Genomic DNA, 27,577 nt, shown 5'->3' with positions numbered 1-27,577 from the left:
GGGAAAGCTGACACCGCACTCGGGAAACTCTGTAAGGGAGGACTTCATCGAGAGAAACATCTGGATGGCTGCTCCGCGGGGGCCCGGGACTGGGAGACTGCACTCAGAAGTCACAGTCCGTCTTTTCCCGAAACACCGGTGCTGGGGTTTGCAGCCTCCTTGCCAAAATGGGGTTCCCCCTCCAAACCCAGTTGGTGACACCAGCATAAGGGGCTGCTTCAGTCCCTCGCAGAGAACATGTGAAAACACCCCATTTGCCCCCAAAACTCTTGTCTTTTTACCCAAAGGGGGTAGGAGGCAGGCTGAAGTGTTCCCAGCTGATGCTTTTGGGCAGAGATGGTCCAAAAAGCAGAGCAGGGGCAAGTTTTACAGGAGTATTTCCCCAAGAGGTGAGAAAGAGGCTGCTCCCCATGGGAAACCAGGGAGATAATAATGTTGAAAATGGAGTTTTTGGAGCAGTGTCTGACTTCTGCTCTGCAGAGACACCAGGGCCGGAGGGGAGCCGAGATGAGACGCACAAGAGGAGAAACACAAATCCTCACCAAGCCCGGCTCAGCAGAGCTTTGCATTTGGGGAAGGGAGGAGAAAAGGCTCAGGTACACCAAAATCTTGAAAACAGCAGCTGGAGCCTTACAAGCTCCAGAGTTCCATCATCACTGACTTTGTCCTTCTGGGTATGTGAAGGTGCCTGAACCAACTCTGTAAACTCAATTATTTCCAGCTTTCCTTAGCCTACAGGCAGATACCCCCCGTGCTTTGGAAACCTGCTCCTCATTTTGTCCAGTGAGGCTGGGAGGGGGAATGTGAAACTCTTAAACCTCTGTGTTCTCCACGGCTGTCCAGCACCACCGAGCTCCCTCCTTCTCTTGTGGCAAAACCCCAGCAGCAGCTGAAGCAACGAATATTGTTGTTCCTGGGCTTCACATTTTTCGTAGTACTACCAGAGATATTGGGAGAGAAATCACCATATATATGGGTTTGGGTTTTGGGGTTTTTTAAGACTTGCAAACTCCACAGTCTTGTCGTCACTTTTATGTCGTGTTTCCCAGTTTGAAGTCGGGCTGGGTTTATTTTCCCATGGTTTTTCTTACGGGGAGGTAATTCTGAGAAGCTCAAACTGAGCGGTGGGGTTGAGCACTCTCAGCATCCCAGTTCCCGCCTGTTACTTTTTCCATTTAAAAATGAAAAAATGAATACAGAACGTCATTTGAGAGCTGGGATTTTTAAGCTGAGGCTTTAAAGCAAGCACCAGCCCGTGAAAATCTCCCATTTACACTATGAAAGTTGGCAATGTGCACCTCATCTCCAAAAAATTGCACCCAAAATCATCCTGGCCCCAGCCCGGCAGCATGTTCTGGCTTCATGCTGTTGCCTGCAACTGTTGTTTTCTTTCTATTTTTTTTTGTGCTCTTGGAGGAGTCAGATTTTCCAAGCAGCCCTCTCCAATTTGGTCATTAAAACTTCAGTTTGTCCTCTTTTTTTTTTTTTTTTTTTTTTTTTTGGACAGGCTGGCAGCAGGATCGCAGCTTTTCTTAGTTTCTGGAGTGCGCGTGCACACGTACACACATGCACGCATGCGTGCGCACATGCGAAGATTTATGAGTCTCAAAAGATGCTTCATAAAATATTTACAAAGTGGAGCTTCGAGCGCGAATGTTTGACTCGGCCACGAGCCGTCCACGGCTGTCAGGCCTCTGGGTGGCATGAAGGGGGAATATAAACAGACCTTTTTTTCCATTCCCAAAAAAACACTATAAACCTTTGTGGTTCAAAAGCATTTTAGCTTCTTTTTTTTTTTTTTTTTTTCCCAGTTGTTCCCCGCTGTCCAGTGCCAAGCCCGGCAGAGCAGCGGGACAGCTCTCTGCCTTCACTCCAAATGGGATGTTTTGCAAACAAATGCAAGAGCTTGTACCCACTCTCACCATGGACACTAGATAGTTCCAGCTTATTTTTCAGTGGAAAAAAAAAAAAAAAATCATATTTTTCTAGACAGACTGGGGTGGGGAGTAATGCTTTTAAAGGACAAGGATGCAGGCATTTTCCTGCATCAGGGACTGATGCTCTGCACATTAAATGCCGTAATGTGTCTTAAGACGGGTAATATCTGTTAATTGGGGGTAATGTGTTTTCAGTGGGGTTAATGGTGTTAAATGGGGGGGTAATGTGTGTTAACTGGAGATAGTGTGCTAACTGGGGGGTAGCACATGTTGAATGGGGGCAATGCACGTTTAAAGGGGTCAATGTCTGTTAAATGGGGTTAATGTGTGCTAAAATGGGGCTTAAACAGCAGGTTGCCTCTGGCTTTTGTCCCCTGCGGAGCTACTGGAAACCAGTAGCAGGGAGAAGGAGCTGGGGTGGGACTGGTGCATGTGCGGCGGCAGCATTGGTGCCAACACTTCCATTTTCCACAGCTTTGAAAAGTGTTTTGTGTCCTGAACTTGGCTGGGCTTTCAAATTGCAACATTTCACCCAAAACGAAATATTAACTACCATAATCATCCCAATAAGAAGAGCAACAAAACCCCAGCCAATGCCTGCTGCTGACTTTGAGATGTTTTCCCTATAAAATAAAATAAATTTCTAAACTCAGCACTGCTTCCAGATGAGCAACTGACACTTTTTTTCTGGCTGACCTTATCAAAACCTTGCGTTTTCTTTTTCTTTTCTTTTTTTTTAATGTGATTTTGCCAGAATTGGCATGTCTTTGAGCCAACCCAACTGGAAGAGCCTTTACAAGAAGGCGGCAAAGAGAATTATTTCTGTGGCTAAACCAGCCCAGATCCTTGCAGGCAATGACCCAGCCTTGATAATGTCTCAAATCATTGGTTTGCATAAATATAGTTTTGCAGGAGATGAAAATGAAAGCAATGGGGCTGTTTGCAGGTCTGCATGGAGGGTTCTGCAGGAAACTGGAAAATAAAGCCAAACTCCTGCCATCCTTCAGCCTGCAGCCAGCCACATGGACCCTCTTTGCTCTCCCAAAAGAAAACCCAAATTTCCCATTTCCCTGGCCATCCCCATCCCCATGTTGAGGACATAACATCACTCTACCATCACTTACCCACAGGCAGCAGTGAAAGACGATAACCAGCGAGAAATCAATACAATCCTCATTTTATTTTCACTTTGTCGTGAGTATGTAACAGCATCACACCCGAGTTTATGTTTGTTTAAAAAAAATAATATCATACTGCACTTTTTTTATCCCAACGTTCAGAATAAATGGTAAAAATGTAATAAATGTAAACTGCACTTGGCACCATTTGGATCAATAAATAAAATTAAAAAAAAAAAAGAGAGAGAGAAAGAACGCATTACGTAGATGGCACACTATGGTATCTAAATAAATAACATAAGTTACTTCGAATAAATAGAGAGTATCTAAAATATAGATGCATTGCATCAACTTCTGCAGATGGTCGGTCAGACCCGACAATACCGGACGGGAAATGGATTTATCTGGATGGTGCCGAGCAGAGCCGTGGGCTGGACCGTGCGCTCCCACCCTGCTCCTGCCGACGGCAGTGAAACAAGTCGCCTTTTTTCTTTTTTTCTTTTTTTTTTTTCCTTTTTTTCCTTTTTTCTTTTTTCCCCCTCCTCTTGGGCCTCAAGTTTGAAGCTACGCCTTGTTTAACCAAGAACAAAAACATGTGGTAGCCCTATTTACGAAGGGAAGAAGGCTGAGGTTTTGAATACCACCGAAAAATAATTTGTCTTGATAAATTGGGAAAGTGATTTCTTCCCAGCAAGTTTCTGGACCTGTTTAAATAAGGAACTCTCCCTTTGCGAGTGCTTTCATCGAGTGGAAACAATGATGTTAGACCCATTTCCCCCTCACAGATACCAAATCGGGAGTGAGACCATGTCAGCAAATGGGATCCCAACTGATGCGAGTGACGGGTGGATCCCAGCCAGAGCTGGAGCTTCGGCCGCCTCCGGCACCGGCCAGCGTTACACAAACACAGGCGCGTACGTATATAGATGTGTATAGTAAAACACAATGAAACATCCCATAACTCATTGTCGGAGAGCCGGGATAACATAACACTCATATTTTGCCTTGTCACAACCACGAGAACGGTTTTAAACATCTCCTTGTGTTTCCAAACCCCCTGATTTTTCAAACGCTGTGAAACACCCTCATCTCCTGGGGAGTGATGCTGCTGCAAACAGCAAAGCTGCAGCAACAGATAGGCAAGCTGCAAAAAAACCCCAGCCTAAAAACATCCCCCCGACAGATGTTGCACACTGTTTATTATTATTAACATTAAATAACGCATGGGATGATGAGGAAGGAGCCAGATGAGATTTTGCTGTAGCTTTGAGTAGGGAATTTTCCATCCTTTTTTGCCCTTTCTGCATTGTAGACATTCTTCCGGACAGCTCCAGCTCCTATTACAGCAGAAAGGGCTGTAGAAATGGAAAGCATTAGGGAAATATCAGCCTTTCTATTGGAACCACATTTCCATGCCCAGGCGGCAGCGAAGCGGTGCAGGACAGCACGGCTTGAGCAACGTTCCTGCAGCGGAGCTGAAGGAGCTTCATGCAGAAGACGGGCCCCGAGTGAGATGCACGAAAGAAGACATGCAAGCAAAAGCCATCCTTTGGCCACGGCTGCGATGCCAAAACCTGGTCAGGGAGTTTTGTGGTTGCAAATCCCAGCTGCAACCCAGCTGCACCCCAAAAAAAAAAAAAAAAAAAAAAAGCAGGCGCAGCGTGCTCAGCCGCCACGCCAGCAGCGGCAGACGTCAGGCACTTCCCCTGCACCTCTGCACAGGCCGGTGCTCAGCTGCCAGCAGGGTGAAAGAAAAAAAGACAAAAAAAAGATTAATTGGAGCTATTCACGTTGGTTTGTAACACACACATTGCATTGTTGTTTTTTTTTTTTTTCCCAGGGCGCCTGTTTTGGGGGGTTGCAAGCTGGATTTGTGCTGTACGTGGGTGCACCTGGGGGTGTTTTGCAGCTGGAAAGTACGAGAGTGGGTCTGGGGTGCCCGAGCACCCTCCGCCTGCTCCTGAGCCCCCTCACCTCCCCACTGCTCCCAGCAAGACCCTGGTGAGAGGAGGTTCCCTTGGGCCGGGAGAGCCATCAGCCCTCTCACGTGCTCTTCTGGGTATCTGCAAATCACAGCACCCTAAATCCCTAGATATTGTAAAAAAATGCCCAAACCAGGGTGCAAACACCCCCTTGGGGAAATGCAGCAGCTCTGACATCTCCCAGCCACCTCCTTGGGTTCAGGGGAACACAAGTGGAGGCAACTTCAGGAAAACCAGCTGTAAATCCTCCTCCGCCGGTGCCTGCTCCTGCACTGCTTCTGCAACACCTTACCTTGCTTTATTGCTCTAGTTCCTTTTTTTTTTTTTACTGGAGGCTTCTGCAACAAAACTAATTTTAGTTTTATCGTAGTGAGAACTGGAAAGCACCCAAGCCCTTGAGAGTGCAGTTATTATTATTAGATTTGGGTGCTTTTTTTTTTTTAAAGTCAAGAGTGAGCTGCTTATCTGCCGTGAGCACGGCGTGGATCACGCTGACGGCTGCCCATCTGCTGTCCCCATCCTGCTCCCACTGCACATCCCCCAGCTGCTTATTTTGGGCCATCTTTTTAATTTCCGTCCAAACTCTCCCTCGTGGTGCTGCCGCACCTTGCAAAGCTGTTTTGGGAGCTCCGTGCACCTGCAGCGTGGCTCGAGTTTGGGCTCAGCAGCTTTTGCATCCCCCGGGGTGCAGGTTCGTCAGCCCTTGCCAGTTCACCAGCGTGTGCAATGCCCCACGGACGGGTTTCACACCCCGCACCCACGGCTGTCTTCTCCCTTTCCCAACAGTGACGGGGAAACTCTGTGTTACAGAGTGCAGGCTGCTTTCCTGGGGACGCTGGGTGTGCGGCCAGCCCTGCTGAAGGATGGTGTTTATATTGCTTCACTACATCCTGGCTCCACTCAGCCAAGAGCGGCATTTGGATGAAAAGCAAGAAAAAAAACCCCACCAGCCTGGCCCTTTGCAGAGGTCGGGAGTGCTGCTGGTCGCCCACGGAAGATGCAAGGGGGAGAGGTGTCTCCCATCCCAAACTGAGCTGTCCTAGCCCGGGGGATGCCGACCTGCTCCCCGAAATCCTGCAGCAGCATCCCTCAGCTGTGGTGGTCACCTATACAAGCACTCCTTACCGCTACCATGCTGGGATGGAGGTGCATGCGATTTTTTTTCCCCTATTTAGCTGGACCGAGGAGCTGGGACACCGTTGCGACTGGGGGGCGGCAAGCGGAGCATTTTCCCTCGCGTTGGTTAATGCCCAGGACATGACACCAATATTCTCCTTCTGTTTATGATTTGCTTTTTCTGGGAAGAGGGCCAACGGGAGAAAACCCATCAATCCCAGGCAACAAATATAGCCTGCCCAGAAAATGCAAAAGTCTGCGGTCTCATTTATTTCTCCGCAGAGTAAACAAGAGTGACACTGCTGTAAATGCGAACCGGAGCCAAACCCCAGGCCTGAGTCCCCTCTCCTGCACGATTCAAGCCCCGCCGAGGCGATGGGCAATACTCACATGCTATGGCCGGGAGAGCTGGTCCGGCTTTCGGGGGATGCCGAACCGCGGATGCTCCTACCCGCTCTGCAAACCTGGCGGAGGGCTGCGAGTGCCGTGGCTTCGCTGGTGGCCTCGTGAGGCTCTGTCACCTCCCTGGCGGTGGCAGGTCTCCAGCCTGGCTGCCCGCAGGGGGAGGATGGGAGGTTAATCCAGTTACTTCAGATTATCGCGAGTTTTAAGAAGAAAAGCCCAGGGCTGCAGGGAGCGAGGCGACGGCAAAGGGGGCACGAGCGGGTGCGGGGAGCGGAGCCAGAGCCTTTTCCCCCGAGCGCAAACCACTGTTGATGCCTCCCTGCTCCCAAACACGGGGATTTGGGGCGCCGAATTGCCCCTGGCGGTGCAGGGACCCCGGCGTGACGGTCACGAAAACCCTGGCAAACCCACCGGCGCCGTGCCGTATAGAGCAACACCCGCACAACACCCTCTGCGCACAAAAACACACGCGCCCGTCACCTCCGCCGCGTGCAGCGCCCTCGCCGCTGGCAATAATGCGACCTGTACCTGTGACGTAGGATGCGCCTCGGCGCACCCCGAGCGTAGAACGTGCCCCGTGCATGTCGCACGCCCACCGTCACCCTCCGGAGGGGCCGACAGGGACCCCCGGGCCAACCCCTGGCGGGGACAACAGCCGCAAGCGGCCGTCACCGCTCCAACAACCGCAGCCTCTGCCGGCACCCGACAACCACGTCTCTAGTTCTGTGCGGCGAGCGGGACGGTAACGCCGAGGGACGCGCCGGCAGCTCAGTCTCTCCTCCTCCGGCCGGAGGGCTGGGGGCCCGTCCCTCTCCCCCCACCGCAGCCCCCGGTCCCTCTGCCTGGCGGCCAGCGGGATTTCGGGGCCGGGGCATCGCCTCTCCCGGGGGGGTGGCCCCGGCCCTTCACACGCAGCCGCACTCCTTGGCCGAGAGCTCGTTGACGGTGTAGTAGCGGTTGTAGGCGTCCAGGAAGGAGACGTCGTCGTCGTAGGCCAGCGGCCGGCAGCAGGGTCGAGCCCGGACCTTTTCCTTCTTGATCTTCCTCCTGCTCCTCATGCTTTTCAGCGAGAGGTCGTAGCTCCGGACGGCCGCCTCGCAGGTGCCGCTGCAGTAGCGGAAAAGCACCGTCTCATCCGACTCGTAGCCCAGGCCCAGCTCGCTGACGCTCACCTCCAGCTCCTTCAGGGCGCAGGGTTTGTGGCGAGCGCGGGCGCGCTTCCTCCGGCTGCCCGTCCGGGGGAAGAGCGGCAGCTCGTGGCCCCCCGAGTTCATGGCCTGGCTGTAACGCTCCACCAGCGCCGAAATCAGCTGCCGGATCTCCCCCTCCGTGTAGCTCTCCAGCAAGCTGCTGTCTGCAAGAGAAGGGGAGGACGTTAGCGGCTGTCCCCAGGGGTGGTGGATGTTCCCCGGGGGGGGCGGGTGGCTGTCCCCCAGGATGGAAATCCCCTGGGGAAGGTGGATGTCCTCCAGGATGGAGGTCCCCCGGGGCGGGTGGCTGTCCCCTCGTCTCCCTCTGTGCCCGGCGCCAGTTGCAAAATTCATCCCTGCAGCCCGACAACGCGTGGCCGAACCGCAGCGTCTCCCAGAAGCTGCCTTTGAGATGTGCGTGAGGTGCCCAAAGGCTTTAAAACCCAAGGCCAGAGATCCCCGTGGCCTTGGGAGCCCCAGGGTGGGCACAGCCAAGCCACCCCCAGCCCGTGAGGGCAGAAAGGCGGCAGGGCAAAAAAACCCCCAAACCCCTCCTTGCCCTTTCCCTCTTCTGCCCTATTTTCTTTTTTTCTCCCTACCAGCTCTCTCCCCTGCCTGGAGCTGTCCCAAACAGCCCCTTCCACTGCACAACATCAAGTGCATGCTTAAAAGTCAACTATTTAGGGGAGAAAAAAACCCAACCCACAGTTAACTCCTGCCAAGCTCATGGGTTCCAGGTGCTGTGGCCAGGGAATGGGGCAGCCATGCTTCTCCGGCATGGCCGGATGCTTGGCACCACGGTTGGGAATATCGAAAGGACGAAGCGCCTGCAAAGAGCATCCCGGCAGGAATTAAAGATGCCAGTGCTGCTCCTTGGTGGCATCACCCCAATGTGCAAAAAAAAAAAAAAAAAAAAAAAGTAGAAAACCCATCTGATCCCAACCAAGAGATGATGCTGCAGAAAAGACGTGATGGGATTGAGGAGAAACACCAAAAAATTTAATATTTGCACTGTTTCCCTATGGCCTGGGTGGAAGGGCTGCACCCCAAGACCTCTAGGTCAGCAGCCAACATGCAAACTGTCCCCAACCACCACTGGCAACTTTGTCCTAATCCTAAAGCCAGCGTTAGTCCAGCTCACTGCTGGGGGAGGCACAGGAAAAGCGGAGGAAAGTGTAATTTGACAACTTGTCATCGATTTCAAAATTTCAACCCAAAAAGAAGTTCTTCTGGTTTGGAATCAAAACAAACATGCTGGAGATTTTCAGCATGCTGCCAGCGTGAAGGGGCGAGCGGTGCTGCGGGGAAGCCGCTGCCTCCCCGCGGAGCGGAGCCGTTCCCCCTCGTTTTCAGCTCCTGTTTGACATTTTGCGTTTGTAAAAATAGTGCAGAAATAAAAAAAAAAAAAAATTAAAAAAGCATATTTGGAGCTAAAAAAGCAGCTTCTTTGCATTAAGACGAGCTGTTTGCATTCAGTTTCCCTAGGTGGAGAGCTGATGTGCTTGCACCAAGGTTTGGTGCCCAGCGGCTGTGATTTTGTAGGATCCCTCACTCGCTGCCCCGAGCCCTCCCCGCTGCACCCCAAGCTCCTCTTTGACCACTCATAAAGGGGATGCACAGAAGCGAGAGATGGCGGCGGAGAAAAGCAAACAGGGAATAAACCCGCCGGGCTTTGCTTGCGAGGTGAAAGCGTGCCCCGCTGGGGTTTTGGGGCTGGATCCTGCAGGCACAGGAGCGATGGTGGCCCTGGGGCAGAAGTGCAGCAGCTTACACTGGGTGAGCAGCGAGCTGTGGCGTTGCAGGGCCCGTGGGGATCTCCGCGGAGCAGCTGGCAGCGAGGAGGAGGAGGAGGAGGAGGATGCCCGTGAGGAAGATGGCGAGGAAGGCAAGGGGCTGTATTTCCGGCTTCCGTTGAACATGTCTCTACAAACTAAAATGGATAACATGGAACTGAGGAGCATCGATGCAATGGCTGCAAACTTCCATACCTTCATCTTAGAGCAAGTCAGAACATTGAAACTCTGCAAAACAGGCAAAACAAATATCCTTATTACGCGGCCTTCACCCGTGGCCCCCTCTTCCCTCCCCCCATCCCCATGGCTCGGGCTGGTGGACCATCTCCCGTGGGACCACCAGCATCCCCTTGGCTCCATCTCGTCCCCTCCACCCTCCCGAGACTGGTCCAGTGTTGCAATAGGGAAACTGAGGCACAGAGATATGGTGCAGCCCAGGGCTGCGCTGCAAAGGGGAATCGGCCACGGCGGGTGAGGGCGGCTCGGGGCTGGTGGTGGCAATGGGGACAAGTCGGTGTCCTCGCCCCATCCATCCCCGACAACATTCAGCCTGGCTGGGCAGGTGGATATCCACCTCCCCTCGCCCTGGCCAGGTTTCCTTGCACCGGGGGCCGATATCACAGTGGGCAGCTGTGAGTAAGGGATGGGCAAACTCATGCCATGCCGGCCTGTGACACCTCTTTGCCCGGCACGTCCCCTTTGGGATGTGGCAAGCAGTGGAATGAGCTCCTGTCTCCATCGTCCTCCCCGCTCCCTCCCTGAGCCCTGGCGTGGTTTGATGTCCCCGTCCTTCGGCGAGGTGCGTGGAGCGCCACGAGTCCGCTCCTGCCATCGTCTCACCCAGATGCTCGACTGGAGCCCAAATCCCTCCCCTCCGGCGCACCGACACGGCAGCTCCATCAAACCCAGCCAAAATCATGAAAACCTCAGGAAAAATGAACAGGGCGGCTGGACTGTCCTGGCGCAGCTGGAAGGCTTGCGGTGGGATGGGGCACCTCGGCCACGTGGATCACCCGGGGTTGCAGCCCAGCACTTCTTCAAAGCGTAAACCCCCCCGCTGGCATTTCCCTCACAGGTGAGCCAGGCCCTTACCTTACGCCATTCAATTTTCTCCATCCAAAGCAGACTGGATCTGGTGGGATTTTACAACTGACCCTGCAGCCGGGCAGGGCAGCAGGGAATCGGGTCTGTGCTCCTGTCAATGGGCTGGCAGCCATTAAATCCCCATCAAAGACAGGCTCTGGAAAGCGGCACGGACTTGCAGCTGCCTCCTGGCCCCTTTTTTTATTTCAGCTCCTTGCAAACTCCAAACATTTCTCCTTTTTAAATAAATTTTCCACCGGGGAAAAAAAAGAGAGAAGGAAAAAAAAAACCATAACCCCAGTTTAGCAATATTTGCCAAATAGAATTTACCAGGGGAAAAAATGTTTATTTTAAAATGGAATTTGACAGGTTTGCTTTTACTGTTATTGTAGAAAACAACAAGAAGGGCTGTGAACGCTGCCTCATCGCCAGCAACCCTTTATTTTACGGGATGCAGATAATTGCACATTAACTAACAGTAATTATATGCCCTGTAGGTTACAAGATAATTGTAGAAACCAGCCAGAGTCTAAATATTTTCAACTGGGCTATAAACAATGCCAAGCTAGAAAAAGAATAGTTTTGCCATATAAGGAGGTAAGATCATGAAATCCCGCCGGGGTACAAAGCGGCGGAGCTGGCTGAGACACCGCGCCGATAAGCACCGGCAGCAAAACGTGCGTCGGGTCGAGAGTTTGCAGCCGGCTGGTGGGGAGCGCTGGGAGCACTGGGAGGGGGACGGTGCCGTCCCCATCTGCTGCCACTTCTCCTCCTGTGGATCCAAGGTCGAGCTGGTCTCCTCGTCCTGCAGGCACGGGGAGGGTGATGGAGGCCGCTGGGTGTGTTTGCATCTACTTTCATCATCATAATTAGGTGCCTTAAATTCAGATTTCTCCTCTAAGATAAAAGCAGGAGCAGGGAGCAGCCACCGAAAATGCTCATTGGCATCAAACAGTTCCCGGCAAGGCAATGGGGATAGGTGCTAAGTGGTGAAGGACCGAGTTTGTTCTCAGACAGCTTGCAAAATTTAGGGAATGATGGACTCGTGAAGAAATAGCAGCTTCAGGTGAAGCAGAGGGCCCAGGTTTTGGAGTTGGGGAAGGGACCCCGCTTGCAGTGATGTGTTGGACGGCAGCAGTTGGTTGTCCGGGAGGACAAGCAGCTTTCGGCAGCTGATGTTCGGGCATTTTGGGAGGTGAACTCCATGGTGGACGACCAGCAATGGGATCACACACGACCTAGAGCTCAACCTTCATCGTCACCTCCAGAGCTGTTCCCGGGGGGCTCAGCCCCCTTCGCCCTGCGCCAGGGAGGAAAGGGCTGCGACGGAGCAAGGCTGCGACACTTGATCCGTCCACCTGAGGAAGGGCCTCTGGCTTACTGCAAGCCCATAAAATTTTAGGAGAGCGGTTTCAGCCTCGCTGCACGTCCCGTAAAAAAGCCTCCTATTTCGGCAGCCAGTAATTTTGGCCCCCACCCGCTCGCCGGTGACCTTTCAAAAGACTAAAACTGTAGTTCCAATGTGCAAAACAATAAAAAAAAAAAAAATTCTGGGCTTTGCCTTCAGTTTCTCTTGCTCTAAAAAGCCACAGACCACATGTGCCAACCTGTGGGGAAAGCTGAAGTTCAGGCTGAGGGAAAAGGAAAAACACACACACACACGCACACAGGAATCACAGCCGTGACTCACCCAGGACGATGTTCGAGCTGCACCCTCCCATATTTCTGGTTTCTACGTATTTTAAACCCACTCTGAGCAACAATAAATAATCACAAGGGGTTTGACGTGCTCCCTCGGACCCATCGCTGCAGGCATCGCTGCGGGGCTCTCCTGCCACTCAGGACACATTGGGTACAGCCCCACTGGCTCAGCCCCATCCTGCATCCCTCATCCCCAAAACCTCCCCAGGTGCAGACCTGTACGCAAAGGTGCCCGTGCCCTGGGATGCGCCATGCACCCTGAGCTGCCCGGAGACGGTGGTTTGCACACGAGCGTGCAAAACATTTGCAAGGAGCTGAAATGGGTGAAGCCGGCAGCCAGCGAGACTCAGCGACAGCTCTGGCCATGCTGAGCGATGCTGGGCTCCCATGGGGAAGAGGATCTGGGGCCAAACTTTCACATCTCGAGTGTTTGCTGGCAATGCCAGGCTGCTGTGAAAAAGTTGCCTATGGCTATTGCTCGGCATCTGGTGGGGCAAGTGTTCATAGAATCATAGACTCACAGAATGGTTTGGGTGGGAAGGGACCTTTCAAGGTCACCTAGTCCAACCCCCCTGCCATGAGCAGGGACACCTTCAACTAGAGCAGCTTGCTCAGAGTCATATTCAATCTGACCTTGAATATTTCCAGGGATGGGGCATCCACAACCTCTCTGGGCAACCTGTGGCAGTGTTTCTCCACCCTCATCGTAAAACATTTCTTCCTCATATCTAGTGTGAGTGTTGATGAGTCCAAGTCTTGCTCCCGCTGGCACAGCAAGGCTCCATCAAGGAAGCACCAGGCTCTTCCCAGCCTGGACCGTGCAGTGCTGGGCACGGCTGCTGCTGAGTCTTGCTGCTGCTGCTTGTTGCTCTGGTCTCATTGCAGCTACTCCACAACGCAAAGGTGCAGCCATCTCCCTGTGTCATCAGCTCCATGGCAGGATGGATATCCCATGTTCCCAGGGCCAGGAGGCAGCCCTGCCACTCAGGGTACCCCAGCCGGCACCCAGACCTGGAAAATTGCCCATTAAATCCACACTGGTGGCTCATCCCTCTTGCTCAAAGCAATTTTGGAAAAAGTGTATTGCATGGGTGGGGATGGGGCAGTTGGGTAGGGACGGGGTTTGGCTGCAAGGTAGAGGTGGGCGGCTGTCGGGGTTTAACCCCAGCAACTAAGCACCACTCAGCCGCTCTATCACTCCCCTCCTCAACTGGATAGTGGAAAGAAAAAAATAACAAAGGGCTTGTGGGTCAAGATAAGGACAGGGAGAGATCCCTCAGCAATTACCATCATGGGCAAAACAGACTCGACTTGGGGAAAATTAACTTAATTTATTGCCAATCAAACCAGAGCAGGGTAATGAGAAATAAAACCAAATCTTAAAACACCTTCCTCCCATCCCTCCCTTCTTCCGGGGCTCAACTCAACTCCCAAATTCTCCACCTCCTTCCCCCCAGTGGCGCGGGGAACAGGGGATGGGGCTGGGGTCAGTTCATCACACCTTGTCTCTGCTGCTCCTTCCTCTTCAGGGGGAAGAATCCTCACTCTTCCCCTGCTCCACTGTGGGGTCCCTCCCATGGGACAGAGTCCTCCACAAACTTCTCCAACATGAGTCCTACCCATGAGCTGCAGTTCTTCACAAACTGCTCCAGCGTGGGTCCCTTCCACGGGCTGCAGTCCTTCAGGCATAGCCTGCTCCAGCGTGGGTCCCCCGCGGGGTCACAAGTCCTGCCAGCAAACCTGCTCCAGCGTGGGCTCCTCTCTCCACAGGTCCACAGGTCCTGCCAGGAGCCTGCTCCAGCGCAGAGTTCCCACGGGGTCACAGCCTCCTTCGGGCATCCCCCTGCTCCACCGTGGACCTCCCTGGGCTGCAGGGGGACAGCCTGCCTCACCACGGTCTTCCCCATGGGCTGCAGGGGAATCTCTGCTCTGGCGCCTGGAGCACCTCTTCCCCCTCCTTCTTCACTGACCTGGGGGTCTGCGGGATTGTTTCTCTTATATGTTCTCGCTCCTCTCTCTGGCTGCCGTTTCTGTGCCCGCCGCAACTTTTTTCCCTTCTTAAATCTGTTATCCCAGAGGCACTACCACTATCGCTGACGGCCTTGGCCAGCAGCGGGTTCATCTTGGAGCTGGCTGGCACTGGCTCTATCAGACATAGGGGAAGGTTCTAGCAGCTTCTTACAGAAGCCACCCCTGTAGCCCCCCCTACTACCAAAACCTTCCCACCCAAACCTGATACAGTGGCTCACATGCCGGGCTGGGGGGGGACAAGGTTGCTCCAGCTTTGCTCCCTCTTTCTGGAGGGGACGGAGGAGCCAGCAAACCTGGAGCTTTGGGGTGCCACAGGAGCTGTAGGTGCAAAAATGTGGCTGCGAGGGTGTGCCAAGGGCCTGATGGCGAGTGCAGGGGGCGGGAGGGCTCGCAGAGAGCTGCAGTCTCAGCCGAGGATGCCCGGTCCTCGCACAGCCTCCTCTGCCAGCAAAAAAAAAAAAATATCCTTCTTTTCACAGGGCAAACAGGCAAGTACGGCTGTGCCGGGCACCCTGCTCGGCTTTTAGCGTGCATCTCTGGGAGCCAAAACCCATCGAGGCATTGCAGCTTTACGAGTCATCCTCTGCCACAGGCTGTACCTGTGCATTTACTCCAGCCCCAAAATACACACACTGAAGCCACGCCACCCATGATCCATGGGTCTGTGTCCGTGGTGTGCTGTGAGGGGGCTTTTCGGTTGAGTCCTGGCAGGGTTTGGGCACTCGCAGCAGCATTACATCCCGGGTAGGGACCCGGGGATCCTCCCCAGCTTGATGAAAGGCCAAAGTTTGCGCTCAGCTTTTCTTCTGGACAACAGCCCGAAAGCTCCCTATTTTCCTGCATTCTCCTGATAATCCATTAATGCAATCACAACTGTCTAGCCGCACTGTGCCTGCTGCCAAGATGGGAAACTCAATCCCGCAGAAGACCCTTCCCTGCTGGACAGCCCTCAAACCAGCCCCGTTTCACAGGAGCCCAGCACTAAAACCACTCTGGCATGAAGCCTTTGTTCCCGCAGCCTTTTCTGCTGTCACCTGCCCCGCTCTCATCCCCACTGCAGCCAGCTCCTGTCCAGGCTCACTGCTTTCCAGGCAGAGGAGAAACCGCTCCGTGTCCTGAAGAATTGGAAATCTTAAGGAAAAACAACAAATAGCAGCACAGCCAACTCCCATTGCTTAGTCTGGAGGGAGCAAGTTGATTATCTTGGCTCCCCCCACCGCTGCAGATCCTCCCAAAAACCCTCCATGAGCTCCTCGTGCCTCTCATCTTTCTTTTCAAAGGGGATCCAACAAATCCACCCCACGGCCCTAAGTAAACTTTTCCAAGGCTTGATTACCCTCACTGTTCAGCAAAAAAAAAAAAAGTCAAATCAATTGAGTCTCATTTCTAGTTGGAGTTTTCTTTGCTTCAGCTCCCGAGTGTCGATGTTTCCGCTGCCTTTTCCTACTAAATCAAAAAGCAGCAACCCCTTCTCTGCAGATGTGTTACCTTCGCTCACAAAAACAGAACATTATGGGCTTCTCGGACTTCCCTTGCTTTTCATGGTCTCAGTTTTTCTCATAGCTCTTTTTTTTCTAACCCATTTCCAATTTTTCAAGCAGACTGAGGATTTGTTTCCAATATCCGCTGACTCATTAAAGCCTCAGCTCCTGGAGTCACGAGATGAAGGAGGAAAAGCAGAGTTTTATTTTTTTTTTTACCCTAAATCCTCCTTGCTGCAGGGGGAAAGAGGAGACGCAAAAACTTTCAGTCCTGACGCTTCAAAGCCCAGAATGCAGAGAACCCAAAAGACATTATATTATAAGTGTGTCATAAATTTTCAGTCGATTCATGCTTCTGGGCATTGACTCAGCCACGCCGCAAGAATGGATGAGGCCACGGAGTGGCCGAGGTTTTTTTGGCAACACAAACCACTTGGAAAGACAAAGGCCTTGATGGGACATCAGAGAGAGCTTCCACCTGCCACACACTGTTTATTTTAGTGCCTTACATGGGAGCCAAGCTGCTTTGAAATCCTGGCTCCTCATGACTCACCCCGCAGGAATTAAACAATTTCCATCCAGGCTCACCGTGAAGCAGCTCCAGGGGCTGCTGAAAAGCGGCTCCTCCAGCAGCAGCCTCCGGCTCAACGCCTGGTCCTGCTCGGAGGATGGTCAGCCGGTCCCGGAGGGGATGGGAGTGGCAGAGACACCACCTGGGCAGACTTCCACCAAACTTATCGCAAGCTCCTGACATGCTTTTCGGGGAATTGGACCCCCCAAAAGAGCATCGGGGTGTCTGACACCCCTGACCAGGGTGGATGCTGCACTGAGAGCACCAGAGCCTGCAGTGGGATGGCCAATGCCCCAGGGTCAAAGCAGCCCCCAAAATGGCAAAATTGGCCCCAAAACGGGGAGCGTTGAAAGGAAAAAAGCCCCAAACTCTGATCTGAGTTGAACTGTTGGATTTTCCTGCTCGTTTGACAGTAAGTGGGTGCATAAAGGAGGGGAAGGAGGACAATGTCCCCATCTCCAGCTCTGCTCCGGGGACACAGAGTGCCACCACCTCAGTGCAGACATCCCCTTGGCTGGGGACACGGGGCAGCGGCACCCACGTCCTTGCCGGCAGCTCTCTCACCCCGGCACAGCCTGATGCTTTGAATGCCAAAAGCGACGATGGCCGTGGTGCATCCCACAGGCCCACAGCGTTGGCTCATCCCTGCGCCGCCTTCCTCCCCTCCCCAGCTCTCCCCGCTCCCCCATAAGCAAAACCAGAGCCGAGCGTGGGACAGATGGTTCTGCTTTGCCTAAGTGAAAACCAGCCCAACGCGAGAAACTCCAAAGCTCTTCCCGCAGCCCCAGCTTCCCCCAGTCCCGTTCCCCCCCCAAAAAAAAGAGCCGACCAAAAACAAGCCAGACCCTCATCCCTGGGCTCCCTGCTGCAGCCCAGCTCCTCTAGGAAAACCTTTTGGGGCGACCGCCAAAGCTCCTCCTGGCTGCAGCCGCTCGGCTCTGGTGAGGAAACGGCAGCAGCGGAGCTGGTCCCGGACCCACAGGATGGCGGAGGGGGAGAAGGGGCCACGGCTGGGCGGGGGGAGCATCAGCGTTCCCGGCAGCATGGGGAGCCCCTTGGCTGAACACGCCAACCATCGGCAAGCTGCACCGTTCCCACGCTGACATGACATTTACATTCAGGCTGAATTACGGCGGGTTTGGTTTACATCCCTCCACGCAGCTGGGTAAAAAAAAAAAAAACAACAAAAAACCCCACAACCCCATCATCACAATAAAAATAATAAGAAAAATAAGTCCTCACCAAGCCCATGTGACACAGCTGAAGGATTTGCTAGGGGCATGTGCGCCCTGTGGTGCTGCAGGCAATGCCAGTGGATGATGGCCACGCTGTGCTCCAGGTCGTGGCCGGAGAAGGAAGATTTCACAGCTTTGCCACAGCTGGGATGCTGCGTCTCAATGTGAGCAGTAAGGTTGGGGCACAGCTTTCTAGCCCTGCTGAGCTCAGCCAGGGTAGTTGCCATCAGACAGAGCAGCCCTGCTCTTGGCCCCATCTATATTCCCACCATTTCCCTCATTTCGGATTTCAGGGAGCCAAACCAGCTCAAAGGCAGCCAGGCTGACCACCGGAGATGGCACCAGGAGGTGGCAGGAATTTCAGGTACATTAACTCATCCGAGCCATACATGCATCCCGCATCCCTTGGCACCTCCGGTGATATGCCTCACCGAAGGGCATCATCTTCTCCCCACGGGCTGTAGAGCTGGGAACGAGCAGGCACAGGACCCCCTGCAGACCCCATGGCATGGCCAGAGCCCCACGCCAAGGAGGAGATGCCCTGTCCGTGTCCCTGAGCTGGGGGAGCCAACGGCACCGATGGGAACTGAGCAAATGCTGCCAGCGAGGGGGTTTGGCAGCTCTTCCAGGAGGGGATGGAGCACAGGGGAAAAAAATCCCAATTTGTTCCACGGCCAAGAGGCACCTTGAAGAGCTGTCCCTGCATGGCAGGGGACAGCATCCTGCTGCCCCAAGCCACACTGGCTTGGATGGGCAGGAGAAGCCAAACTCACCGGGACAGAAAACCCAGTGCCAGTGCCCTGTGCAGTGCCTGGCACTGCTCCGGTGCCCCCAGCCCAGAAACCCCAGGGCCACGACCCACTCATCTCCCCTCCCCACCTCCCGGAGCACAGCCAGCCCCACTCAGACCCATTTTGGGGCTCGACTCCTCCAAGGAGTCCTCGCGAGCCAGATGCCAGGATGATGCCGACCAGTCTCACCATCTCCCGTCCCTCCTGTGGGATTTCTGCTCTCACCGTCCAGCGTGCGCCCCGACACGGCGTGGGGCTGCGGGGAGGCAGGTGGCCCCGCGGGACACATCCACGCCGTGGGAGGCAGCGCAAGCCCCTTTGATTCCTTCCCTGGAGGTCCCACGCGAGCTTTCATGTCATTAATTAACAGGGGATACAGCAGGTGCGTGGCGGGGAGGAATCCCGCTGCAGACGCAGACCCGAGGGCAGCAGCATGGTGATTTCTGCCACGGTGTCCCGCTGGGTCCCCTCGTTGGGACCGGTTTAGCCCTGGCTGGGCTTAGCTGATCCCTGCGTGGGCAAATAAAGATGCTGCTTTCTCTCCAGCCTTGGCTGCCCTCATCTCCCACCCTGCCGCTCCCGTCCTTGCCGCTCTCTCTGTCGCTCACCGGGGCACGACGGAGGCAGAAACGCAGCTGCAATATAAATCAGCATTAAAAAAAAAAAAAAAGCGGTTTAAATGCAGCACGACTCACTGCAGTGTTCACCCTGCCCGGCCAGCACAGGGACACCCGGGTGGTGCCTGCACAGAGGTCTGGGGGCACCCGGCCAAGACCTCCACCCCCAACATCCCTCATATGCCAGTTCTGCAAAAAAAATCATTGAAAACATCACATTTTGGGGATCTCTGTTCTTCTTCCTAGCTACAGCATTTATAAATCCTAGCTGGTTGGACATGGGCGGTGTGGTCCCCAGCTCATGGGTTCCAGCACGTGCTGGTCCCCAGCCCGGCGGCTGCATGTCCCTACTGACCCTGACAAGGTGTAACTGCTTCATCAAGGTCAGCAAGGCTACAGCAACCCAAAAACCTTTATAAGCTGATTCAGTCAGGTCTAAGCAGCAGCAAGAGCCACCCTTTATGATAAGAGATGAGTAATTAGAGACAAAATTATGATAAATGCTTCAGGATGGTATTGCTTGGCACGTCAGCTGGAGCAGAGAGTGTCGCTTGTGGCATGACGTGAAATAACGCTGTAACAGGAAACAAGGTGGGAATAAAAACTGCAAAAAAACCCCATTGACGCAGCCAAATCCCATTTGCTGATGGGCAGAGAAAATAAAAACATATAATTTGAAATCCCACTAAACCTAGGACAGTTTCTGTACCCCTGCAGGAAATCAGGGATAACTCCAGCCAAAAAAAAAAAAAAAAAAACCCACAAGCAAGACCCCCCACAGTGCTGGGCACCCATGGGTGCTGGTGTTCCAGCAAGCAGCAGTCTTATGCACTGCCTGACACTGTTTCTCCAGCCCAAAATTTCCCCCTCATGCTGAAACCTGAAGTCTGAACGTAAATTTTTTTTTTTTTTGGAGTGACAAACCACCCCCCCATGCACTAAATAACCGCGCGATGCCAAAAAGGGGCGGTTTGTCGGAGGAAACTAATTACTGTGGCTTGTTTGAACAATCCCAGTGCCTCAGGAAATAGGGTTAAAAGCTTAAATTTTGGCAGTGAGATGGAGCCCAGGCCCCAGATGTGCTTTCCTCTGGGCCGGTTTCGACACCGCTGGTATCTGTGAGCTGCCACGGGTGCGCTGGGGGCAAAATCTCCTTTTCCCAAGAAAGCAAAAGCCCTTGGTGGGATCCAGGAGGGAAAAACACAACGGAGGCAGGAGGGTAAGAGGGCTGCCATAAAAGCATCGCCTCCTCCCACGCAGCAGCTTTGGCTGCTTTCACCTTCCCTGTTTTGTAGGGTTTTCCTTCTTTGTGGATTTGGCTGGTGTCGCGGCACACTCTGGCTCCCCCAAATCCACGGGGGGGGGGTCACTGTGGGGCAGCGTGCCTCAGTTTCCCCTTTGCAAAAATGTCCTGAGAGCATGATGGCCCTTGAAGGACTCTGTGTATTAACTCCCCATTTTTCCAAGGCGCCCGTGGGAGCAGAGTGGCCACCTCTGGCTTTTCCACGTGTCTCCGGTGAGCTGGCATTGTCCCTTCAGCTCCCACTTTAATAATTCCCGTTCTCATCCCCAGAGAAACAGATCCTGCCCTATCCCAGCATCCCTGCAAGCAGGACAGGTTGAGCCAGAAACAAGCCATGCTGGGGGCAGGACGGGGGAGTTACAGCCCCCAGGTGCCCCATGAGGGATGAGCACCCATCCGCATCCCTCAACAGCAACCAGACCAAGAAGCACTGGTGATGCCGATGCCGCCTCCAGCCTGGCAGTGGGAAATCCCCCCTATCTTCACTCCTTTTTTCCCCTCTATATATTTAATTTCTTTTTGCACAGAAGGAGCTGGCTTGTCAAGGCGCCCGCCGGGGATTACAGCGCTTTGCTGAGGGCAGAGAGACCCGAGAGAGGTTTGCAAATCCAATTTGCACTAAACCCTTCCAGTGGGTTTTGGACGGTGCACAGACTAATATCCCATTAGCATTTACTGTCCGACTCCAGCAGCAACTGCCGACATATTGAACCACTTAGTGCTGCTCCAGAGTGAACAAATGAGAAATTCCTCCTGAGACAGAAACAGCAGTGGACTGGGAATGGAGATTTTTGGGTGGTGGAAGTTCAAAACTGGGAGATGCTTGGGATAAAGATGGCTGGAGATGATGGGAATAGCTGGAGGGTCCCCAAAAGGCAGCAGGTCAGAGTCACCTGGGCCTTTGCATGCAGAGATGCAGATACAGTGGTACAGCATCATGCTGATGCAGACAGACAAGTCCCTGGAGCTTTCCTGTCACTGTGGGGAAAACCTGCTTGGGATGCCCTCAGGGACCAGAGGCTTTCAGCATGGAAGAGTCACGCAGCTCCCGACAAAGCAAAGTTTTGCCCTCTGAGCCCTCTGATCACACCCAAGCGATCCCAGGACATCGGTGTGGGAGAACTATGGAGGCATTGCCCTTCCCACCCGTCTCCTGCAACTCCAGATCAGATCTAATCGAGCTTGTGGATAAGAGATCGGGATAGGTTTTCCTGCCCCCAGCCGACAGCATGGTGTGCTCTGCGCTGCCATAAAACGTTCTTTGCAATCAAAGCACGGCCGTTCAAACCCTGCTCGTGCTCCTGTGGAGAAGCCAGCACTGTCAGCAAGGTGAGGGCAGGACTGCGAGGCAATGTGGGCAGGAACAATCTGCCCCTTTTCTGCCAATTTTCCACCCTTCCCAGCCCAGAGGTTGCAGCGGGACCTGCTGGCGCTGCTCAGAGCAACAGGAAATTAAAGAAAGCGCTGCTGGAAGATAACGGCGCGGCTGGAGGAAGAGCTCCAGCAAGAAGATGGGATTGCTGCACATCTCCTCTCCTGCTGCCTGCGGGAGCGGAGCCGGCAGGCACAGCCAAGCCCTACACCCCGCCGTCATCCCCGTCCTGGTGGGGAGCCCTGGGCCGGCGTGCCGATGCCACCTCTCCTCCACAGCCCATCCCACCACAGCTCCTGTGCCGGTGTTTGGGGATGGAAAAGATAATTGTTCTCAGATCTGCTCCCGGAGACAGGAGGAGGGCCAGATCCCCCTCTCCTCCCCGTCGGTCCTCTGCCAGGGAGATCCTACCGCAAGTGATGCTTTGCCAGGGCACAGCTGGCCATCACCATCCCTTCATGCCTATGCATCCCTCCTCCGCGGGTGCTCAGAGGGCTCGTGCCACCCAAATCCTGGCTGGGTCCTTTCAGCCTCTCCCAAGCACCCTTGGGCACTAAAGAGGCGTGTGTGTGTCCCCGGTTTGGGGAAGTGAGGTGATGCCGCCGGCACCCAGCCCAGCTCGGCTCGGCAGAGCATCGCTGCCAGCGGCCGCCTCCCCGCGTCCTCCTGCCACGTGCGGCAGCTCCGCCGCTGGCACCGTCCCTCCCAGACAGCTCCGTGGAGCTGCTAAGCCTCAAAAATGTGCTCTTAATAAGCCAGCACCACTTAACGAAGACAGCAGCTGCCCTATTAAATCAGAGGCGAGCCTTTCCTCGGTGACACCCCAGAGGGATGGGACTGGTGTCCCCGGGTGGGATGCAGCACCTGCTCGAGGGGATGAAGATGTTTTAATTGGTACCCAAGGTTTTGGCTGGCTTTGGTCCCCCCATGTTGCACAAGGGCACAGCATCCTTGCCTGTTGTCGGGAAGGCAGCAGAGAGGGAGAACCCCAGGGAAAAGCCAAAAGGCCACTCCAGCACCTTTCTGGGAGCATCCCCTGCCTGTTCCTCCCGGCACAGCTCTGCCGGCTGCAGCTCAGAGCTGCTTGGGGATGACAACCACTGGGATGAACCCCACAAGGATTTGGGATTTTGGCTTGCAGCCCTGTGGTCAGTGGCACAGGGATGAGCTGACCCTGCTCTGCTCCAGAAGCGCAGCACGAGGCTGCCCAGGGCAGCAGAACTGGGGGCTCTGCCCCATTTTACGGGGCCAAGAGGTCTTTGGCCACCAGCCGCCTTCACCAAGTCCAACAGCCCCAGTGTTTTGTAGGGGAGGGTCAGGGAGCAACAACAGCCGGCAATAAATACACCCAGTGCTCCCAGCCAGCTCCGTCAGAGCACAGCCAAAACCAACATTATTAAAAGCAAAAAGCCACCACAAGCCATGCAGAAGCCATGGCCTGGTCAGTGATGCGAGCACTCAGCGCTTTTGCAAACAGCTCTGCCATCATAAGCGAGACCCAGAGACAGCAACAACGGGGCAAAAGCAGTTCTCAACCCAGGACTCGACCAAAACGTGTTTGTCGATGCCTGGATGCCCCTGGAGCTGCCATGGCCTGGAGACAGCAAGGGTAGTGGGCTGCCAGCCCTCTCCAGCCCCAATGATGGCAGTTTATCCATCCCCAAAATCTTGGCCTATTTGCTTGCTTTACATAGGCTTCAAAAATCAGCATTCATTTGGTTCCTTCAAGGACACGTTTTTCTCCCTAGGAAGGACTAGGGGTGGGCTTACAACCACCTCACCCCTCTGCCACAGCCTGGAAAAAAGCAAGCCAAGGTGAAATCAAGGGGTTCCCTAAAGCCCGGAGCCCCACTACAGCAAACTCCGCAAGCCCGGACCCTGCTCACGAATGATCTCCTTGCTCAGCACCGGGCATTGCCCAGGAGGGCTTATGGATGGGATTTATTGCCCTGGCCCAAGCACCACATAGCCAGGTCCCTGCGCTGCAAAAAAGCTGCTGAAATAGAGAAAAATGCAACTCCTGCCATGGATTATTGCAGCCAGGGAGTGATGCTAAAGAAGGAACTTCCCCTCCTGGGACATCTCCTGCTGCGCCGGGGCTGTGCGGGGATGCCGGCTCCTCGGAGCGCTGCCTTCCCCCAGCAAGCGCCAGGCAGGGCTACCCTGCTTCCCTCCCGGCAGCCACCATCCACCCCCTTACATGTTCGGTTTGGACAAAGTTCAAAGGAAACCTTTTCTGCTGGAAAAAAAAAAAAAAGTGGTTCCATCAAAATCAAAACACTTCATGAAAACCAGCGTTGATGCGGCTGACATTGCTTATTAGGGGACTGACATGCTGGCGACGCGGCCTTTGAACAGCTGCGGAAGGAAATGCTTTTTTGTCATCATTTGAGAACAACGCGGTGGCAAATAGATTGTTTCAATTTAGCTCTTTGGATGCTAAGTTACAAAGTGAGCCCGTTTTGGGTTTCGTGATGAAGAAGTGATGGGAACGAAACTGCTTGTGGCATTTCCCTTCCCAGGGCGATCGCAGAGGGGGTTGCTTCGTTCCTATGCTCTTGGGATGCTCCTTCACACGAGAGCATCTCCGCACCATGCCCGGCACAAGCAAGAGGGAGGAAGTTTGGGTTTCTTTTCCTCTCCTCCAAGTTTAATGGAGAAAGACTACTCCAAACTGGCCAATTCCCAGAAAAAGCTGGGTTGGGTAGGATTTCTCCAGTCCAACCAGCTAACGGTAGAGCTGGAGCAGATGGCTCACCCTGACCAAGGGACCGGTCCACTCCATAGCTGCATTGCTGCAGCAGCACTTTTGGGATGCCAAGTGATCCCTGGCACAGTGGGAATGGAAGGACCGGGTGGTACCCAGGTCCTCACCCCCTCCCTACACACACCAAGCCCTGGGAGCCACTGGAATGGGATCACATGCTGCTGCTCTGCTGGGCTTAGCAAGGGTCCTGGAAGTAGGATAGCGGACATGTGCTTTAGCTTAGAGCAGCAATGAAATTGCCTGTGGCACCAGGGGAAAAAAACAACCCCACACCAGTAAAACACACACCCCAGTCCTGAGCTGCATTACTGCACCTCCTGCGACGGGCACCCATGCAGGGCCCCGGGACCTTCCCCTCCTCTCAGCATCTCCCTCTCCGCTGAGGCTCAGCCCTGCTGGGTACCGTGAGATGCTCTGTAGGCAGGGGCTGACATCAACAGGCAGTTGTTGGCTCTTTGTGACCCCCCTCCCAAGCCCACCCCTGCGTGGGCATGGCATGGCTCAGCATCTCACAGGATGGGGCTCTCCTGGGTAAGAAGCTGCCTGCCCTGTGTGCTGAATGCCACCGGACCGGGAGTGTGCATGGCATGCTGCGCTGGGGACAGCCAAGGTGACACCTGCTCTGGCCACGCTGGGCTGTGTTTAGGGCCACATGAGAGGTACCTCGACCTCAAAAAGTGGGTATTGCAAAACTTAGATCCTCCCTTGCAGTCCCCCAAAGGTGGAAATCAACCTCAAAAGCATGGCCTGGAGCCCCCGAGCCTGGTACGGTCACAGGAGAGCAGCCCAAGGGCAGCCCTAGGAGGGGCCTTTCACTGGGAGAGCAGGGAGATGGCTGAGCAGAGAGCTGTGATTCGCATCTGCACCGTGGGAGGGCACCCAGTGCAGCCACAGCCAGGTCTGCTCCCAGCACCCAGCAGCACCCAGCACCACCCAGTCCTCCCTCAGCACAGGCACCCAGGGGTGCCCACCTCCCAGTAAGAAGGGATACCGGAGCAGTGCCAGGACCAGCATGTCCACCCCCGCCAGGCTGTATCACAGCAGACTGGACCAGCTCGTCTTATTTACAGGAGGCCTGGAAGGTGCTGGGTGCTCCCCTTGCCCTTGAAAATCCTGTGACCGTTGCAGCCCGGGAGGAGTCTGGCCCTGGTGCCGCATCCTGCTGCGAAGTAGCTGCAACCGCACACAGACTGATTGCAAAGCGGGAGGGACAGCCTGGCATCCCCCCGGGATGCCTGCAGCCGGCATCGGGATGCACTGCACCTCCTCTGCTCCTTCCTCCAAGCAAGACACGAGCTGGACCAGGATTGAGCAAGCACTTTGAAATCCAGCGCTACTTAAAAACTTGAAATATAGAAACGTAGGAAAGTCTCGTTTTCTCCTGCCCAGCTGAGCCCTGGAGCTGCTGGGGACGGAGGCGGAGGACGAGCCCGCAGCCTGCCGCCGGCTGACGGGCAGCTCTGTGGTGACACCGAGGATGCTCACACCGGGGCACTGCCACAGCCCAGAGCAAATCCCAGGAGCAAACATCTCTAGCTCTGCTTTGCAACCAGAGTCAGCGCTGCTCTGCTTTGCAACCTGGAGTCAGTGCCGCGGCAGGTAGATTTGGGTCTGAACCAAAGGCCCTGTTAAAACCAGCAGCTAAAAAACCAAAACCAAGTGCTCAAGCCTCCTAAAATCTTGCCCAGAAACCCCCACTTCCCTGCTCAATGCTGCCCTGTACCGTGCAGCATCTCGGCCGCTTCTGCCATTAAATCTAGGAGCACCCACAAACACGAGAGTCTGAATTTGGGCTCCACAGATGATCCTGGCTTCAGACCTGGGAGTTCAGCACACATCCAGGACTCACACCCCGCTTCCGACAGCAGGCAGTCCCTTCTCCCGCTGCGATAAACCATGCCCTCGACCCAGCGCCTAATTGTGGATTGGCTCCCGAAGCAACGATGGGATTTAAATCAGTGCTGGCTACAAGCTACCATATATGTGCAATAAAGACATCCGAGGTCTAAGTTGTTTTTTTAAAGCCTTCGTACAGACCGCAGCAAGAATGGGAAATTCCCTCCCTCGACGCCGGGCTGAAATTCGCCTCCCAGCCCCTGCAAAGCTCTGGATATGGTTACCACAGCTCGGCGGCGGCCGAAAGCTGGCGGCTGGAGCCGGGAGAAGGTGACGGGGTTGCAGATGCAGACAGAGCCCGGTCGTAGATCCTTCCGTTTCTTAAAACTAATATTTAGACAGGACGCATTTTTTCCCCCCCCACCTCCTGTGAATAAACTGCACCCTGAGCCGTCCCTCGCCGTGTTTGTGTTTCTGCGTGGCGGGACGGTCTCCAAGTATGAAGCAAACTCCTTCGGCAGCCGCAAAGGCCGCCCCGACACCGAGCGGGAGGTGGGCAGCGGGGGGCCAGATCCTGGCTCCCCCCCCCCCCCCCCCCAATTCCTCCTCCTCCTCCTCGCATCCTCCGAGGAAGCCCAAAGGACCCGATTCTGCCCCGTTTGCGGGTTGGCAGCATCCGACCCCACCGAGCTCGGATAGGACCGGGGAGAAATAAAAAGGGGCAAAACCCAGGGCTGGGCACGGCGGGACCAGGTCCCCCCCCCAGGGGAAAGAGGCTCCGCCGGGACCCCCGGAGCCGCCCCCCGGGTCCCGCACCGCCGGGTGAAGGGCAGGATCCGTCCCGGTTACGGGCAGGTGCCCGTGGCCGCTTCTCCCGGAGGAACCGGGGACCGGGACCGACCGCGGGGCTTACCTGGACGCCGGGCCGGTACTCAGGGCTCAGCGGCGACTCCGTGCCGGGGCCGGGACACGCGTGGGACCGGGGACCTCCATGGACGAGAGGCGGAGGAAAGGCTCGTTACGGCGTGGGTCCGCCTGGGCTGGGCTCGGCACGGCACGGCGCGGCTGGAGCACGGCACGGCTCGGCACGGCACGGCACGGCGCGGGGGGGGGGGGGGGGGGCTCGGCCACCGCCTCCTCCCCGCGGCGGGGGGCGGGTTTGGAGCCGGCCGGTTCCCCCGCCCCACCCGCGACCGCCTCCACCCGGTGCCGAGCCGGGCTGCGCTCCGGTCCCGATGCCGGTGTCGG

The 27,577-nt window shown here is 54.9% G+C and overlaps 2 protein-coding genes across 5 annotated transcripts in view; one reads left to right on the top strand and one right to left on the bottom strand.

Moving 5' to 3' along the window:
* The window catches only part of LOC104313889 (4-galactosyl-N-acetylglucosaminide 3-alpha-L-fucosyltransferase FUT6-like), a 10,563-nt gene extending 6,871 nt beyond the window's left edge, over positions 1-3,692 (top strand). The window contains 1 exon segment of the mRNA XM_009913079.2: positions 3,613-3,692. Within this exon segment, the coding sequence (XP_009911381.2) occupies positions 3,613-3,692 (80 nt within the window).
* On the bottom strand, positions 3,099-27,577 carry NRTN (neurturin). Of its 4 annotated transcripts, none has more exons than XR_011325891.1 (4): positions 27,243-27,577; positions 9,520-9,769; positions 6,544-7,912; positions 3,099-4,410 (listed from the first exon to the last, which is right to left on the bottom strand). XR_011325891.1 is itself a non-coding variant. In XM_069790195.1 (3 exons), exons 2-3 carry the CDS (start codon positions 9,740-9,742, stop codon positions 7,464-7,466), a joined length of 672 nt encoding a protein of 223 aa, XP_069646296.1. In that variant the 5' UTR covers positions 9,743-9,769; positions 27,243-27,577; the 3' UTR covers positions 3,099-7,463. The 4 variants fall into 4 exon arrangements, 2 of the variants coding, with proteins under 2 accessions (XP_069646296.1, XP_069646297.1); XR_011325890.1 differs by having other exon boundaries at positions 3,099-6,700; positions 7,087-7,912; XM_069790195.1 differs by having other exon boundaries at positions 3,099-7,912.

This window comes from Haliaeetus albicilla, chromosome 8, assembly GCF_947461875.1.
Source record: "Haliaeetus albicilla chromosome 8, bHalAlb1.1, whole genome shotgun sequence".
Lineage (NCBI taxonomy): Eukaryota > Metazoa > Chordata > Aves > Accipitriformes > Accipitridae > Haliaeetus > Haliaeetus albicilla.
Note: the sequence above shows the minus strand (reverse complement) of the source record. Positions and strands in the feature narration are given on the sequence as shown.